This window comes from Eubalaena glacialis, chromosome 8, assembly GCF_028564815.1.
Source record: "Eubalaena glacialis isolate mEubGla1 chromosome 8, mEubGla1.1.hap2.+ XY, whole genome shotgun sequence".
Lineage (NCBI taxonomy): Eukaryota > Metazoa > Chordata > Mammalia > Artiodactyla > Balaenidae > Eubalaena > Eubalaena glacialis.
This window is the reverse complement of record NC_083723.1, coordinates 115,406,577-115,425,365: the sequence shown is the minus strand read 5'-3', so window position 1 is coordinate 115,425,365 and position 18,789 is coordinate 115,406,577. Positions and strand designations below refer to the sequence as shown.

The window sequence follows — 18,789 nt, the reverse complement described above, 5'->3', positions numbered from 1 at the left end:
GAAAAATTGCCTGCTTAGTACCAAAAATCAAATGCCATTTCTTATCCTTTTTGTGAATCACTTTATAAAGAATCATTGGAATTTTATGAAAATAAGCAGATTTTTTAGACATCCAGAATTATTTTGTGAAGCAGGCTTCAACTCATTTATTCCCCGTGACTTCTTTCATTTCTTCTGTGTGTCTGTCTTCCTGTGTTTGCCTGCCCCTCTCTTTTTCTTCTAACAGCCCCTTTGAACCAGCTGATGCGCTGTCTTCGGAAATACCAATCCCGGACTCCCAGTCCCCTCCTACACTCTGTCCCCAGTGAAATAGTGTTTGATTTTGAGCCTGGCCCAGTGTTCAGAGGTAGTTGGGCTCTTCTTTCTTGTTTTCACCCAAAGCAAACTAAATATAAACAACAGATACTGTTTGTGCCTCACCCTCACAGTGTGTGTTTGTAAGTGTGAGAGTTTTCAGTACTAAATTTCTGCTTGGCCTGGCTGGAATGCCCTGAATGTGCTTCTCACACATACTCACCACCACAAGCTTCCTGTATGCTGTCTGTCATAAATTTTTAAAAGCAAGAAAATTCTGAGCTGAGATTTCCATCTTGTTTTTTGTTATATTACTTACTTTTTGGTCTTGATAATTTCTTAAACTCAGTGGGTGACAGTAAATAATGTGGGGAGGGGCTTCTTCAAGCTGAATTTATTTTACTTTAATCCATTTAGGTGATAACCTTGATGGCTGCTAATAATGGTTATCAATTTTTTTGGTTTTTAAAAAAAGTGGAAATCCCTATTATGAGTTCTTACTAGACTTTTCGCTTTATTTTTCTGTAATATGTGTCCTTTTTTTTAAAACGTAGGACATGTATATTTTATATCAAAGGTAGGGAACTTAAAGATTTGTAATATATTTGGGGTATTTTAGCACACTTCAGAAAATTAGGATTTATACTTTCAGTTATGCCCTCATGTGAGGAAAAAGTTAGCAGTATAATTTCACTCACATTTTATCTTTCCATCCTTTAATTATTGGTTAAACTGATTTTTAAAAATTTAAGTCAAAATTTAGATGGGTTTCTTGCTGTAAATATTTTTAATGAATTATATTTACTGGCTTTTGCTAGTCAGTGTCTTTTAACTTATTCTGAATGTAATGGTGGCATTTCAGATTTTTGCTCTCTCAGCCCAACTTTCTCAGAAAATCCATGGAATGGGCTGGAAGTTATAGAGTACTGAGTAGTGTAATTAAAGTAAGTGATACAATACAGCACTGAGTAGATCAGAATTGTGAAGCCTGGGTAAGCAGTTAAGGCTTTATGATGTTGAAAATTATCAGTGGAAGGCAGAATGTGGATTGTGCTCTAATTAATAGACATTCCAGTTACCATTTTCTTTTAGAAAATTGCATGTGAGGTCATGGAAATTCCACATGATGACATATGTGGTGTAGTAATGAGAAAAGTTCTACACAGTTTTAACATTTAAATGTTGCCATTAGTATTCTGATCCTTGTTCTTTGAAAGATAGTGACTTTTTAACTAGAGAATAGTTATCTACTTTTTTAAAAAATTGAAGTCTTTTTGTTCTGTATGTGCAAACATTACCTGACATCTCAGTCCTACTTAGCTATACTCAGGCCCCACTAGGAGTCATTGCCCTGAACCCCTCTGAACCAGGTGCTTTCTGTACATGAATTGGGATTTTTGCTCAATCAGCATTTGGAAAAATATCCATCAGAAAGGTATGCAACCCTGCCAACTGAGTCCATTTTCAAAGAGTGTACCCCTTGGACTCATTTGGCTGATAGAATTTTTCCATTTGTAGTAACTTGGCTGAGAGGCCATAGCACTTACCTTGCCCTCATTTTATAGGCAGAGATTTTTCAGAAAGTCTTGAGAAACCTGCTTGGCTTTGTTTGCATTAACTTTGTTATGCAGGTAAAATTCATCTTTGTTTAGCAAAATAAGCCTCCAGGAACCAATGAAAGTGACCAGTATCTCTCACTCTTAAATAGTATAGTATGTAGTATAGGATTTTTAAAAATTTTAGTGGCTAATATGAAAGAGCCAGGTAATGTCAACATTATGGCCGTTATTAGAATATGTTTCCATTTGGGGAATTTCTATCTTTTTTTTTTATTGATAAGCTGTTAAGGTAACATAATTTAAAGTTTATTTTTTATATTCACTTTTAAGTTGATTTTGCTTCTTGTTTTTTGATCAAAGAAAAAACTTGGGAGTATTTTTTAGTGTTTATCTCTTATTTTAAAAAGATTATTTTTCTCCTAGACTCTGCACCAATAAACAAAGTATATATCTGTAATCAGACGTTTTAAAGGTCATGAAATTGACCAGAAAGCTAAAAGTATAAAACTAAAAGAAATTATAGTTTTTTAATTTAAAGCTAGTCACAAATTGAGGCTCCTTTTTTGCCTGTCCTTTCCAAATGGTCTGTATTAGAACATATACTGCATTTTAAAAATAAGTCTAAATCTCCCTCTACCCTCTGCCCCCAATAAGCTAATGTACTTGATCCTCCTTTAATAGATACATTTTCCTTTCACTAACTTAGGATCAACCACAGGTTTATCTGCCACGCCCCCTGCCTCATTACCTGGCTCACTCACTAATGTGAAAGCATTACAGAAATCTCCAGGACCTCAGCGAGAAAGGAAGTCATCTTCATCCTCAGAAGACAGGAATCGAATGGTGAGAGTATATGATATCTTTTTTCCTCTAAGTTCTGTCTTCTTAGAAGTCATAGGCAAATGTATTGTCACCTTTTAGATATATGATATATAGTGGCATATATGTCCATATTTGACACAGAATTCCCATAATCAAATAAATTTAAGAGCTGATAGTTTTTCACTTAAAAACAAAACACAACACTCATTTTTGCTCTCAACTCTAATATAATTGAGTAAAAGGCAGTTTTGGAAGAGCAGGAATAGTGTTCTGTTTCTAAACTATGGAAAGAGAGTAAGCTAGTATTTTAGGAGGCATGATTAGGCATGTATGTTCTAAAGAGTTGGTCTGAAATACAAATATCTACCAAAGGACATTCTTCCCTAATGAAAAATTGACTGTCTGCTGTAAATTAAATCTATATTAAAAACTAATCATTTTAGCAATAGTATATGTTGGATATGTGGGTCCTTTATCATCCCAAAGTGATTGTATATGTTGATAATTTTTTTTGAGAGAGATTGGGTCAGATAAGATATATGAGGAAATTTAGCACTGACTGGGAGAAAGTAATTAGATTATCAACAGCCATAGTACGTTAACTTAACTTTTTGGCCTTTGGAGCCAAAACTAGTCACAAACGTATAGCACTTATCTTGCTCCTAGTAGTCTTCCAAATGATAAAAAAGCCGCTTTATTTTATTGATTTTAATAATAAAATTTAATAACAGTAACATTTCTGCTCATACCCAATAAATAATTTTTATTTTTTAATAAACTATTTCCACCCTAATACTGACTTAGGTCTTAAACTTAAGTTCTATATTGTAAGAATCATCCTTCTATTATTCCTCTAGAGTATGGGTTTTTTTTGTTGTTTTTTCCAAAGTTCTTGCTCTCTTCCTAACTTATGTCCCTTTCAGGAATAGGGAAATGTACTTAGTGTGAAGCATAAGATTTTCCTTTTTTGTTTGCCTTGGCTTGACTTTTGCACTATTTTTATCAAGAAAACACTTGGTAGACGGGATTCAAGTGACGATTGGGAGATTCCTGATGGGCAGATCACGGTGGGACAAAGAATTGGATCCGGGTCATTTGGGACAGTCTACAAGGGAAAGTGGCATGGTATGTATGTAATACAGTGACCTTGTCACAAATTATAATAATAGAATATAATAACTTTTATAAAAAAATATCAAAGGGAGTATTCACTGTTTGCATCATTAAGGTAATTTTGATCAGATGCAAGAGTCCTCCAAAGGTTTATAACAGAAATTATGGGAAATAAAAACTGGATTCACAGCAGCCAGAAGTTTAATCATTATACTACAGTAATAATTTTTAAAGATGATAATCCTCCAGATGAGCTAGTCCCCAAGATTTGTTTTTATTTTTATAAGTCTTTCTGCTGGTAATTTTATTTGTATTATAAACCACAAGTAAACATACAAAAAGAGTACTTACCGAAGGAAAGACTGGGCAGTAAACATATAAAAAATGTTCAGTCTCACTAGTTGTGAAAGAATTACAAATTCAAAAAATAGAAATCATTATTGCCTCTCAAATGACTTATCTTTCTTTGAAAAGATAATCAAATGGACAAAGTTTTTTTTTTTAATTGATTATATTTAGAGTTGTGATTGTAATGCTGCTGGTGGAAACATAAATTGCTATGAATTTTCTGGACGGCAGTTTGGCAATATATATATAGAGCCAACAATTCCATTTGTAGAACAGGAACAAACATGTGTATGCAAGTATATTCATTAGAGATTTGATATTAATGAAAAATGGAAATAACTTAAGTGCTCATTAATAGAGGAAGGAGTAAATAAATTGATAACCTCCATATATGATTATATAGAAATTAAAATGGTATGGTAGATGTCTATTTTATGGAAAGGTGTATGTGGTATATTTTAAAAGCAGCATGTATAATATCCCATATTATGATGCTACATATAAATATATATAACATAATTTTTTAGATGACCATCAGTATTTTAGTATATATCTTTTTAGGTTGCCTTTTTCATATGTATTTATAAATATTTATACTGCATACATATAAAAGCCTAGTAGGGTATACATCAGTAGGTTAATAACAATGGTCATTTCAGAGTGACATGATTATGGGAGATTTTAATTTTATTCCTTTTGCTTTCAAAATGTTTAATTTTTTAATTTTAAGTTTGATTTTTTTTTTACTATAAGCACTTTATTTGATAATCAGGAAAAATCAGTAAGTTAGTTTAATTATATTGAAATATACATGCAAAAAAGTACACATAAGTGTACAAGTAGCTAAAATTTCACAAAGTCAACACACTGTTCAATAAACAGGACATTACCAGCACTCTAGAAGTCTTCTTTATGCCCTCTGCCCCCAAGGGTAACCACTGTCCTGACCTAAACAGAAATAATACAGGATGTACTCCTTTGTATCTGGTCCTTTTTACTCAATATTGTTTATAAGATTCATCTATATTATTGTATGTAGTTGTAGGTTATTCATTCTCTATATAGTGTTCATTGTGTGACTGTAGCATGACTATCTACTGTGTGATGAACATTTGAATAGTTTCCAGTTTGGGGTGATTATGGATGCTGCTTCTATGAGTATTCTTAGTACCTGTCGTTTGGTGAACACATGTGTCCAAGTTGGTTGGTATATACCTAGGAAATAATTGTGGGGCCCGTAGTAGGTACTGCCAACAGTGTTTCAAGTGGTTGTACCAATTTATACACCCTTTGGCAACGTGTAAGAATTGTACCTGTTTCACATACAGTTTTGTGTTTTTTAAATAATTTTCCTAAGTAAAAAGCAACAGGTGATCCATGGATTTGAAAAGGTGTTAAATACTCTGATAAAGAAGTCTGCAGTTTTCTATTTCAGCCAAGTTCCATTGGGCCTGTCAACTGCAGTTTTAACATTCAGTTAGTGAATGTGTCTAATTTAGTTTTGTTAAATAACTAGGAAAATATCATGGGTGTTTAATTGGTTAAACTAAATTTCCAGGGGAAAAATGAGATTGGCTGTTTTTTTGGATTGGTATTTTGAAATACTAGTATAGGAATATTATTGTTAGTTTAGTTTTTATCCTTAGAAAATTAATGCAGTTTAAGAAGTTAAGGTATAATTTATTTGCAGTTTTATAATGGTATATTTTTAAGGCCGTGGTAATTAGTGAAAATACCCTAGATTTTTTTATATTTTTAAATTTTAAAAATTGGAATGACATTTGGAATGGCAATTACCTTTTAGGTGATGTGGCAGTGAAAATGTTGAATGTGACAGCACCCACACCTCAGCAGTTACAGGCCTTCAAAAATGAAGTAGGAGTACTCAGGTGAGCTTGTGTGAATCACGTTTTCCAGAGAAGTTATCTTGATCAACTTGTGTTTTCCAGTGGTAGCCACTGTTAGCTTTACAGATTTACTTAAAATGAATAAAACAAAGTTTGTCTGAGTATATTTTGTCTTTAACTGTATTCTTTTAAGTGGTATGCAATATTATATGGTACAGCTTATAGAAATAGTAATCCTAGAGTGAATTAATGGAAATATAGTGTTCTGATCACGAGAAGTAATACTTCCACTTATGGAGACAATGCTCTCAAAATTCTAAGCTTATCAGAACACATTTAGAGATTGTATCAAGCCCTGGAACTTGAGGAAAATTAACAAACTAGAATGTGTCCAGGCAAGGACAACTTAGATGGGGAGGATTCTGGAACTATAACTTAGGGAGAAAATAGTCAACAGAACTGAGAATATTTGGGTCCATAGAAGGCTGTTACGTTCAAGAGGGTATAAACTTACTCTGTTTCATTGCAGAGAGCAGAACAGGGAATCCAGTGGCGGAAGTTGTAGGAAAATGATTTTTTCTCAACCTAAACTTTTACTAATACTAGAACCACTTTAAAAGAAAAAAAAGAGGGGACTTCCCTGGTGGTCCAGTGGTTAGGACTGCGAACTTCCACTGCAGGGGGCACAGGTTCGATCCCTGGTTGAGGAACTAAGATCCCACATGCCGTGCAGCACAACCAAAAAAATTTAAAAAAGAAAGAAAGAAAAAGAGTAGCGGGAACAGGCTACAGTCTCAGTGATAAACTTCCCATAATTGAAGGTATTTAAGGAATCTCTAGTTGCCTGTCTATGAGGTATACTAAAAAAGATGTTTATGAAAAGGGTAGGATGTTAGACTAGACAATTCCTAAAGTCTCATCTAAATTTATCCTTCTGTTGGCTTTTTTAAAAATACCTTTTTCTGACAACATCTTATTAATAAGTAGACTGCTTCGGCCCTCTTTTTTAACATTTGCTAAAGTTTATCAACATTTACTATTTACTGTCACATTTCTTTTTACAGGAAAACTCGACATGTGAATATCCTACTCTTCATGGGTTATTCAACAAAGCCACAACTGGCTATTGTTACCCAGTGGTGTGAGGGCTCCAGCTTATATCATCATCTCCACATCATTGAGACCAAATTCGAGATGATCAAACTTATAGATATTGCACGGCAGACTGCACAGGGCATGGAGTAAGTTCCATTCTGTTAAATCTCTTGTAAGTTACTTTTGAAGACCATTGAGGACAGTTTAAAGGTTTTAGCTATTATTCTTTTGACTTACATCTTCAGTTACTGTCCAGCAGCATGTAGACACTTCTAACTAATGGCTAGCAATATGATATTAAGAAACAAAATAGTCTCTCGCTGGTATAGTCTTCAAAACATATATCAAATATTTGATAATAAATATGTGACTACAAATTTATGTTTAGCATGCTGTAATTTAGCTAAGCAATAAGGGCTCAAAAGACAAAAATAGGCCAAAAAAAAAAACCCACTAAAAAGTCATTAACAGTTATTGAAGTATATAAAATGATTGTTAGTTATCCTTTCAAATTATTTTTTCCATGTACCCATATTTTCTATTGCAAAATGATCATCTGCGTGAAATAAAGTAAAAGTAAAGCAAAATGAAAGTCCACATTTTGATCCTTTTTGAGGATTTCAAGTTGACTTGTTCATATCCATTGAATTTTGCTGTGTAATTTAAAAGATAAAAAGTTACTCTATAAAATTTATCATGAGCCAAAATAGGAAACTGACTATGAAGGATAAATTTTGCATGCAAGTACAAATAAACAGGTAAATCAAAAGGTAAAATTAAATAAATTTTGAAAGCAGTTAGATGAAAAAATTTGAGTAAAATATGTTTGAAAGTTCCATAGGTAGTTTAAAAATATGCATGTGTCTTAAGTTAATTTAACATTTTATAGTCTACAAATGGCTTTCACATGCATAGGCAATTATGTCATTTAATCTTCATAATGTTATGAAGTAGATATTTTTATTTTATGTTTACAGATAAGGAAACTGAGGCTTCTAAATGACTTGTCTAGACTCCACATTTAATAAGCAGCAGCAAAGGTGTTTAACTCAGAATTTTTGACTCCCAAACCATTATTCTTTCCCCGTAACCACTATAACCACTATACTGCTTTTACATTATAAAATTAGAATAAAAAAGGTAAAAGAGTATACGTGTACTAATGCCGAAAACTGTGACTCAGGATCATTTATGGCAAATAAGCATAGAACCAAGACTCAAAACCAGATCTAGCTGTTAAATCTTACCACTGTCCTACCCTCTCTGTCTCAAAACTAGACAATATATCTGTAATTTAGATTGTTTATAAACCTGTATTCAGCCAAAATCCTTATTGCAGCAAATTATTACCTTATTCAATAACATTACCACTTATCCAGTAGACTTAAAAACAATCCCACCTCTGAATCTGAATCTGAATCTGTTCAAATCTGAAAGATTATATTAAAATCTTGCAAAGAGGGACTTCCCTGGTGGCACAGTGGTTAAGAATCCGCCTGCCAATGCAGGAGACACGGGTTTGAGCCCTGTTCTGGGAGGATCCCACATGCCGCGGAGCAACTAAGCCTATGGGCCACAGCTACTGAGCCTGCGCTCTAGAGCCCGCGAGCCACAACTACTGAGCCCACGTGCCGCAACTAGTGAAGGCCGCGCACCTAGAGCCTGCACGCCGCAACAAGACAAGCCACCACAATGAGAAGCCCGTGCACCGCAACGAAGAGTAGCCCCTGCTCGCGGCAACTAGAGAAAGCCCGCACGCACAGCAATGAAGACCCAACGCAGCCAATTAATTAATTAATTAATTAATTTTAAAAAAAATCTTGCAAAGAGTAAACCTTGGCCAGAATGGTAAACATTGAGAGAGAAACAAAGCTTGTTCTGCTCCCACCCCACCAGTCTCTTTGCTGTTTCTTCAGCAGGCCAAGCATGCTCTTTCCTCAGGGCCTTTGTACTTGTTATTTTCTTTTGGGGATAAGTACTCATGACACAAATATTCATAGAGCTTCTCTCTTATGTCTCTGTTCAAATGTTGCCTTTTAAAGGAAGCCTTCTCTGATCACCTTATATAACATTTTCCTGCCCCACTCTGTCACTCTATACCCCATTCTTGTTTTTAACACCCAATTCCATATAACATATTTGTTTATTGTCTGTCATCCCCACTAGAATACAAGCTGTACAAGAGCAGGGGTCTTGTTTTGTTCATTGTTTTATCTCTAATGCCTAGAACAAGGCCTGGCCTATGATAGATACATATTACAAAAATTTAAAAACAACTGCATATTATTGATAGGTTTACCTTCCAGAAGAGAAAGCAGTCACATCCTTGTCATACCAAAACTGAGAAATGTCAAGAAAAGGAAAAATAGTCAAAGAAGTAATAAAAGAATAACAGAAGGGAAAATGCTTTTGCTATACACAGAGGCAACAGAGAATAGTATTAAAAATTGTTTTAGAAACAGTAATGAGGCAGTGAAGTGCCAGTGTCGATTAAGGTAAGAAGTGACAGGAGAGAAGAACACTATCAACTTGGAATCGTTCTGTGGTCTGGGGAATAGTTAGTTAAGAGGCAATATTTTCCCCTTACTTTACAGTTTGGGATCGATAAGTATAAAGTTTTACAGTCAATTAATTTCTCTAAAATACTTTGCTTACATTTTTAAGTAACACTTACTATATGATGAGTATGTCTGGCTATGAATGTAGATCATCCCGTCAGTTTATCCTATATTTTAATAGCTGAAAAAGTATTAATTATAAAATGTAAGCCTTCTAACAGATTATATTTTTTATTACCAGCTTAAATTTAACCAAAGAAGATACAATTCCCTTTGGTTCTTTATAAGACAATATATACAACTGGGGTTAAATGTACCAACACATCTTTAGTTTCTGAAGGCTTTGGCAGATTGCAAATCCTCTTATTAAAGTGGCTATGTGATTTTCAGGTTAAGGTGACAGGTTTTTGCTCTCTTGAAACACCACCAAAACTATAATAATGAAAATTGTTTTGAACCATGAACATATAAAGATGGAGAAAACAGAGAGGAAGAAAAGAATAGCAGTAACATTTTAGAAGCTAGAAAGCAGATGGAGAAGTGATAATGGACATAGTACACCCAAAAAAACTAAATTATTAACTGACTGTGGAAAAATGGAAACCAACCTGATTTGTACCACAGAATTCTCAAGTCTCAAGAATTGGCACTGTGAGGTTATCTCTGGAGGAGGAAGAGTACATAAATGAAAAGGCCTGTCTGAAATGTTTCTCTAAATCCCTTCTCCTGCTCTGTGCTACTGGGTAGATACCCCATCCCTACCCTGGCAGTACACTGGAAATGTATTCTCTGGAGAGGGGAGAAACTCTCTGGACCCAGGACATAGGGGGAAATTGGCGGGGGATGGGGGGGGTGAGTGACTGCTTACTGAGTGATGAACAGAGAGTTCCCCAGTACTCTCTTTTCATTTGCTTCCCGGACTGCTGGCAGCCAAACCTTCCCCTTCAGGCAGGAGATTGGAAGAGTTTTGTCTGAGGAATCTTATCAGCCAAGAGTAAAGACCCAAAGGTAGTGATATCAGGGATTCCACCTAGATGGGAGTACATGGGAGTTCAAAAACAAGAAGCCCATCTGTATGCTCAAAGCTTTCCGTAGCCTTTTAGTCTCAATCTGAGTAAAGACAAATTATCTCTCAATTACCAGACATCAGAGGGAAAGTCTCTGATGCCAGTGAGAGAGAACAAATGGGGGAAAAGGCAACTAGGAATAAACAAACACAATGCAAGAAGAGATGCCCACTCCCCCAAAAAAACCCTATCAGTTTTCTCAGAGATAAAAGAAGATTTTCTATCTATGAAACAAGAACAGATGCTTTATAAGGAACATTCAGATAACAATTTAAAATGTTAAAATGCTGATATTTACAGTACACTGGAAATTACTTTCCTTGCAATTATTAAACTTTTAAATGTCGGGTTCCTCTTCCCTTGTCTTCCACCATCATTTCACAAAGAACAGAACAGGCTAGATGTAGCTGACCAGTAACTCCATAGACTATTTAAATAGCTGCTTAATGATGTACTTCTGCACAGCCCTCATTTCAAAATAGTCTGCCCCCTGTATGATTTCCAGATGCTGCTGAAAGTGATCTTTTCTACTTTGCAAAATTGACTCTAAAGTCAACAGGGTATAAGCAGAATAAGAGCATCCTATCTCATTGTATAAAGTACGAAGGTCACAGTCATTCATAAGATAAAAACTTTAGTAATTAGGAAGGTTGAATCATTGGGACTTTCAAATATGTCACCTTTATTGGATTATAGAATATAAGCACATGGTGAATGAGTGACATTTCTCCTGTGTGGTTCTGTTCTCTCTCTTCAGTAAAAGATCATTTCTGATTCCTAGGTTAACTTTAAGAGAGCAGAGCTATTCTAGTGGTAGATAATTAAAGACTCACTCTTAGGAATCAGGGTTCATGTAGTATGTTTATCATCTTCTCACCTGATAGTCATTGATTCAGCCTAAGGGCCAGGGTATTTTAAAGAATAATGTTAACTAAAGAAATTTCAGGGCTCGTCAGTCTATCGTGCTGTTTCTTTGCAGGACTTTTCATTTCAGTCTAATATTTGTTTATAATTTTAAATTTAGCTTTATTAGAAAATTGACTAAATGTTAAATCAAGGAGGCACAAAGAAAAGGTTCTGGTCTGTTGTTTACTCACAGGAGTGTTATATTCTGTATATAAGGTGATTAAAAATAATTTGGGGATAAATCCTCACAATTTACTTTTTAAAATAATGAAGCGTATGCCTCCTTTTACTCATAAGTAAACCTAGTTACAGGAAAGATAGAAGGATGAATTGAAGCTGAGAAGATGGTGAACGTGTATTAATGATTGAAAATAATTATAATTAATTGAAGTATTATTATAGCAAATGTCATTTTCTGGTAGATAAAAACAGTAATTGAGAGGAGGATGCTGATAATCACAAACAATGCAAATTAAAAGTACACTATGTTTTACCCACTGGAATTGGCAAAATTCCTAAATTCTGGCAAAGTTAAGTGTTGATAAAGGTTAGGGGAATTGCTTACTGGGACACCCCTGATGCAACCAACCACCCTGGGGACATTTTGGAAGTATCTGTTGAAAGGTAAAGTGTCTGGTCTACTCCCAAGAAACGCCAGCTTTTGTTCCAAGAGATGTGTTTAGGAAGAGATGTATTACAGGAAAATATATAATAGTGGAAAATTGGAAGCATAAGTGTCCATTAGTAGAGGACTGATAAAGTTTGGCACATATGTGCAGGGAAAGAATATATAGCAGAAATGAATAATATATGTATCAACATCAGCTTTACAATATGTCCAATGAGAAAAGCAAGCTGTAGCATGAGACCACTTAAAATTTTAAAAACAAAACATTACATATATATTTTTTAAGTCTTACATATATGTATGTAGAAGTATTAAAGCAAAGATTAGAAGGTATATGCCAAGCTCAGTAGTTGTTGTCTCCAGGAATGGCAAAAAGGGGTCAAGATGGGGATAGTTATCAAGGAGAGAGGGGCTTTAGCTTTACCTATATAAAATTCTTGTGGTTTCTGGCTTTTAATTAAAAAGATTCTACAGTTGTGTTTTACTTTCACAACCTTTTTACAGGTATAAATTTTTTAAAAAGACAGGAGGCAAATGTGTAAAAATTTAACAGGGTTAAGTATGGTGAGAATAAGTGATTTCTACATTAGCCTTTGTTGCAGTTTTTCTTAATTTCAAAATATAAGGCATTAATAAGGAAATACATAATCATTATAGAAAATTTAGAAAATGTAAACATAAATAAGCACCAATACTCCACTGAGAGAGAAGTACCATTAGTGTTTTGATGTGTAGTATTGTGTATCTTTTCAGAATTCTGTATTTTAATACTGTATACAGTGGTTTGTTAACTAAAGAAATTTTAGTCATTTTAAATATGGAATTTTAAATATGGAATCATTTTAAATATGGAATCACACTGGTTTTACCTTTTTTTTTTACTTGCTCTTATTTTAGACATCTTTACTGATCAATAAATATTATGTTCTGACTCCAGCTCTGATACTACTAGTAACTCACTCTTTTTTTTATACCAACTATGTTTTGTGGTTTTTTATATACAGTGATATATTTAGCAATTACATAATACTTTGTGCCAGACACTGTTCTGTGTACTTTATATATACTATCTCAATTAATCCTCAACAACCCTGTGAGGTAGATCCTATTATTATCCCCTACTTACTGATGGAGAAACTACAGTTTAAAAGGCCAAGTGACTTGCCGCAAGCCTTTTGGCTTCAGAGTGTATTTCCTTAAACTCTACACTGTTCTGCTTCTTCAGTTTAGTCAATCCTTTCAACACCTCACGTGGGCCCTTAATGCCATGCAGCAATCATACTTTCCCTTCCCTGGTTTTTTGCTCTTCCTCTCTCGTAGACACTGTCATACTTCCTTTATCCTCAGTTCTCCAACACCTCTGTAGTATCAACTGTCAGCTGATAACCTTGCTTGCCATTTCATTAAGAAAATTAGAAGCACCCACCACAATATCTACCTACCTACCTACATTCATGCTCAGTTTTTCTGTTTTATCACTAAGAGTAAAAGCCAATCCTTCAATTTTGTGCACTAGATTCCATCCCCTTTCTCTTACTCACTGACATCTTTTGAGTGGCTCTCTCCTGTACATCATCAGATTTTCCTTTTCTACTGGATTTTCTCCCATTTTAAAACATCTTTCTTATCATGCACATTTGGAAGAATGTTGACAATTGTTGAACCTAGGTAGAGGGCACCAGGGTATTTATTGTACTCTTCTTTTAATTTTTCTCTATGATTAAAAATTTTCATAATAAAAAAGTTGTGGCGGTCCCTTCCTTGATCCCACTTCCTTCTGAAGCTATCACCTCATTCCTCGTGTTTCTTTTATAGTAAAACTTCTCAACAGAGTTGTTGATACGCACTCTCTAATTTTCTTCCCTCCCCTGTTGTCTTGGACTCCACTCCAATCAGGCTTTTTTGCCCCTGACACTTCACTGAAATATCTCTGAATAAGATAATTACCATGTTGCTAGATCCAAGGGTTAAATAGTCAGTCCTCAATCTTTTTGACCCATCAGAAATATATAATGCATTTGATCACACTCTTTTTCATGAAACCTCTTCTTAATCCTTTAAACTCTACCACCTGGGAGCCTTTTCAAGTGACACATTTTAGGCACCACCCTAGATCTCCTGAATTGAAGACTACATTTTAACAAGATCCCTAAGTGATTTGTATGCATACTAAAGTTTGAGAAGCACTACTTTAAATCATATTCTCCTGATTTTCCTTCTCCTTACTATCTGTTCCTTCTCAGCTAGTTCTTTTTCAGCTCCTTAACCTCTCTAAATATTGGAATAGTCCAGGGATTATGTTCCTTTGGTAATCTCGTCCAGTTTCATGAGTTAAAATACCATTTAATTACCTTTTCTATTCCAGTCTCCAGCCAGTTCATTTCCTCTGAACTCCAGACTGTCATATCTAACTGTGTGCTCAACATCGCTTGATTGTCTAATGGACATCTCAAATTTAACATGTCTAATTCTGAGGTCCTGATCTTTTTCCTCAAGCCTGCCCTTCCGACAGTCTTTTCATCTCAGTAACTGGCAACTCTGTTCTTAGGCTGCTTATGCCTGGCATTTTGTACTTAATTTTTGACTCCTTTCTTTTTCTCATACCATACAACCAATCTATTAATCAACTCCTGTTAGCTCTATCTTTAAAGTGTATCTAGACTCTTACAACTTCTCATCACCTATTCTGCTATCACCCTGATTCAAGCCACAGTTATCTCTTGGCTGCATGAGTGCCTTGCTTCCACCCTTACGCACCTTCAGTTTGCTCTCAGCACAGCAGCCAGAGGGGTCCTTTGAAGACTTCGGTCAGATTATGTTGCTCTTCTGCTCCTCCAGTGTCTTCACATTTCATGCAGAAAGGAAGCCAAAGTCCTTATAATAGTCCTTGTAATGCGACGACCACCACAACCCTCCCTCCCCCACTGCCTACTTTACTACCTCTCTCAGCTCATTCACTACTCTTCTCCCTCTTGCTCTTTCTGTTCCAAGCCAGTTTGCCTTCTTTGCCATTCTTAGAACATGGGAAGTACACACCTGCTGTAGGACTTTGCCCTTGCTAGTCCCTCTGCCTGCTGTGTTCTTATCCCGTATCTGCATGACTCCCTCCCCTCCTTTGAATCTTTACCCAAAGTGTCCTTTGAAAAGAGGCCCTCCCTGGCCTAAAATTACAACCCCCTACAACTTAGCATTTTCTGTCTCCCACCTATAGAATACAGTATATTCTACTCATGCATCTTTTTTATTTTCTATCTTCTATACTAAAATGCAAGCCCCTTGAGGGTAGGGATTTTCTGCCTTATCTCCAAGACTTAGAACAGTTGTTGCTTAGCACATGGTGGGCTTTCAATAAATATGTGTTAAATAAATGAAAGAAAGAACCTATGAAGGTGAACATAATTATTATCTCCATTTTACAGGTTAGGAATCCAAAGCTTAGAGAAATTATGTCATGTACCCAAGGTCGTATGGCTAGTAAGTGATACAGTTGGAATTCAAAGTGAAATCTGTACACTCAAAACCCATGCCGTTCCCACTATGCCTCTCTGGTCATGTCACTTAGGTCCTCTGGGCTCTGGTTTTCCCATCAGCATAAGTGGAATTATTGCCTTTTTGCTTGCCTCACAAAGAAACACAAAGGTTATAAAACCAAGTGATGTAAAAATATCCTGAGAACTTGAAAATGCTTTACGTGTACAAGAGGGTGATAGTAATTCTTTGTTTTCTTATAGAAGTTTTACAGTTTTTGCTTTTAGTTTTAGTTCTTCAACCCACTTCAAATTGGTATGAGGTAAGGGTTGAAGGTTTTTTTTCCTCATACGGGTATCCAATTGTCCCAGCAACATTTGTTCAAATATCTATCCTTTCCCACATTGAGCTGTCTTGCTCTTATAAATAAACAAATATCATGCTTCTGATCTTATGTATTTGGGCTTATGAATGTTTGAAGTGAACTTAAAAAGAGAGAATAGTATAGTTTTTGCTATTCCATCAATATCATGATATTCCATGTTTATAATACATTCTCATTTATTCTCTTCAGGCCAGTGTTGTACTTAAGAAACTATGATGAGAATATTTTCCAAAGAGGGATTATACCCTCTCTAATGCAGGTCCCAGCTAGGAAACAAAAAAGACATACAAATATCATATTCATGGACTAGAAAACTCAATATTGTTAAGATGTCTGTTCTTTCCAAATTGATCTATAGAATCTATAGGTTCAGTGCAGTCCCAGTCAAAGTCTCAGCAGGATTTTTTGTAGAAATTCACAAGTTGATCCTAAAGTGTATATGGAAATGCAGTGGCTAGAACAGTCAAGACAGTTTTGAAAAAGAACAAAGTTGAAGGACATTTAGTGTGAGATTTCAAAACTTGCTATAAAGCCACAGTAATCAAGACACTGTGATACTGGCATAAGGATAGACGTGTGAGTCAACAAAACAGGAAAGAAAGCCTACAAATATATCTATTATGTCTATGGTCAGTTGTCTTTTTTTTTTTTTAACCAAGATGCTAGGGCAATTCATGGAGAAAGGATAGTCCTTTCAACAAATGTTGCTGGGACAACTGTATATCCATATAGGATAAATAAATAGCCCTTTCCTGATACAAGGCATGAATATTCATTCAAAATGGATCACAGACCTAAGACTAAATGCTCAACATCTAAAACTTCTAGAAGAAACATAGGAGAAAATCACTGTAGCCCAAAGATAGGCAAAGATTTCTTAGGACACAAAAATTAAGAACCGTAGAAGAAAAAATTCGTAAATTGGACTTCATCAAAATTCAAAACTTTTGCTTTTCGAAAGACATTGTTAAGAAAATGAAAAGACAAGCCACAGTCTTGAAGAAAATGTTTGCAAGATACATTATCTGGTGAAAGAATTGTATCCAAAGCATATATAGAACTCTTACAACTCAGTAAGTAATAAGACAAACTACCCAATGAAAAAATGGGCAAAAGGTTGGAGTAATTTATTAAATAATATAAAAGAATGGCAAATAAGCAATGCAAAGATGTTCAATATGTTAGGCATTAAAATAGACAAGGTTCCACTGCGCACCCGCTAGAATGCTTATAATCAAAGCCAACAATACCAGGTTTATTAGCAAGGATGCAGAGTAACCAGAATTCTTATACATTGCTGATGAGGATCTTAAATGGTACAACCACTTTGGCAGTTTCTTTTAAAATTAAAATTAAAAATACCATATGAGCAATTCTAATCCTACTGATTTCCCCAAAAGAAATGAAAACAAGTCAACAACAAAGATTTGTGCATGAATGTTTATAGTATGTTATTCATAATTGCCAAAGAACACAACAACCCAAATGTCTGACAGGTAACTGGGTAAGTTGTGGTATATCTGTACACTTTTAATACTGCATGCAGCCAGTGTGTGAATCTCAGGATCATGCTGAGCAAAAGAATCCATATGTTTTTGTTTATGTGAAATTCTAGAAAAGGCAAAACTAATCGCTAGTGACAGAAATCATTATCAATGGTTGCCTGAGCCTAGGGTGGGTGTTATTAATTGCAGAAATGTGTGAAGAAACTTCTAGGGGTGATGGATATCCATCTTGATTGTGGTTGGTCTTTAGACAAGCGTATATATATGTGTTTGTGAAAAACTCTTTAAACTGTGCATAAAAATTGGGTGCATTTTGTGTTGTATACTAGTTATACCTCTCAATAAATTTGATTTTTTTAACGCGAGAGAAACTGAAAAATCTAAGTAAAAATAGAATTTAGGCCACTATAGAGCACAACTGAAAAATGTGTGAACTCCATGTATTAAGGATTTTAATTATTTTAAAGTGGTAAATGATTACTGACTACGCAGGAGTAGCAGAATGGCATTCCCTTCAGTCTTGCTCACTTTCCACATTGTGATTATGAGGGCTTGGAGGGCAACAAAGTAGAAGGGAGACCAGAATTTGAAACTGTATTTGGATAAAATAACACCTTGTCACCACCGTCACACATACCGGTCCAGTCAACTGCTAAATTCTCTATTGGTGTCAGAGGAGAGGTTTAGCTTGCTGTGTGAAGACTGATGAACTTTTTTGAAATTGTGTAGCATTAGATGAAAGAGGACTGAAGTGCTAATGTCTGTGTAGGCCAGTCATTTGGTTTTAGAAATAGTTGAAAATACAAGAAAATAGCAGCAAACTTGAGTGAGAGATACTTGAGGCTTTTATAAATAGACTAGACTGGTAAATGCCTGCGCCTACAGATGGTGTAGGCATAGTATTTGAATTTCAGCAAGGTATTTGAATAATATCTCTCATGATATTCTTGAGGATAAGATGGAGATATGTAACAAACATGAAGAATTTAACTAGGTTCATAACTGTATTATTGTCATACCTGAAGCTCTTAAGCTAGGAGATTTTTGTCCTCTTGAATATGACTGCGTATTTACAGATAACTTAGATGAGGGCGTCATTAGCATGCTGATCTTTTATAACTTATTTTTTAGTGAAAACTAAAATTTTAATAAGCTGAAATTATAGGTCATGTCTACAAAATATGAAATCTTATC

The 18,789-nt window shown here is 35.0% G+C and overlaps 1 protein-coding gene across 4 annotated transcripts in view; it reads left to right on the top strand.

The window, feature by feature from the left end:
- BRAF (B-Raf proto-oncogene, serine/threonine kinase) overlaps nucleotides 1–18,789 on the top strand; it is a 161,882-nt gene that overhangs the window by 114,518 nt on the left and 28,575 nt on the right. For all 4 annotated transcript variants that reach the window (XM_061198827.1, XM_061198825.1, XM_061198824.1 and 1 more), the window contains exons 10-13: nucleotides 2,560–2,696; nucleotides 3,683–3,800; nucleotides 5,941–6,025; nucleotides 7,048–7,224. In XM_061198827.1, coding sequence (XP_061054810.1) covers nucleotides 2,560–2,696; nucleotides 3,683–3,800; nucleotides 5,941–6,025; nucleotides 7,048–7,224 — 517 coding nt within the window. The remainder of the gene's footprint in view (nucleotides 1–2,559; nucleotides 2,697–3,682; nucleotides 3,801–5,940; nucleotides 6,026–7,047; nucleotides 7,225–18,789) is intronic.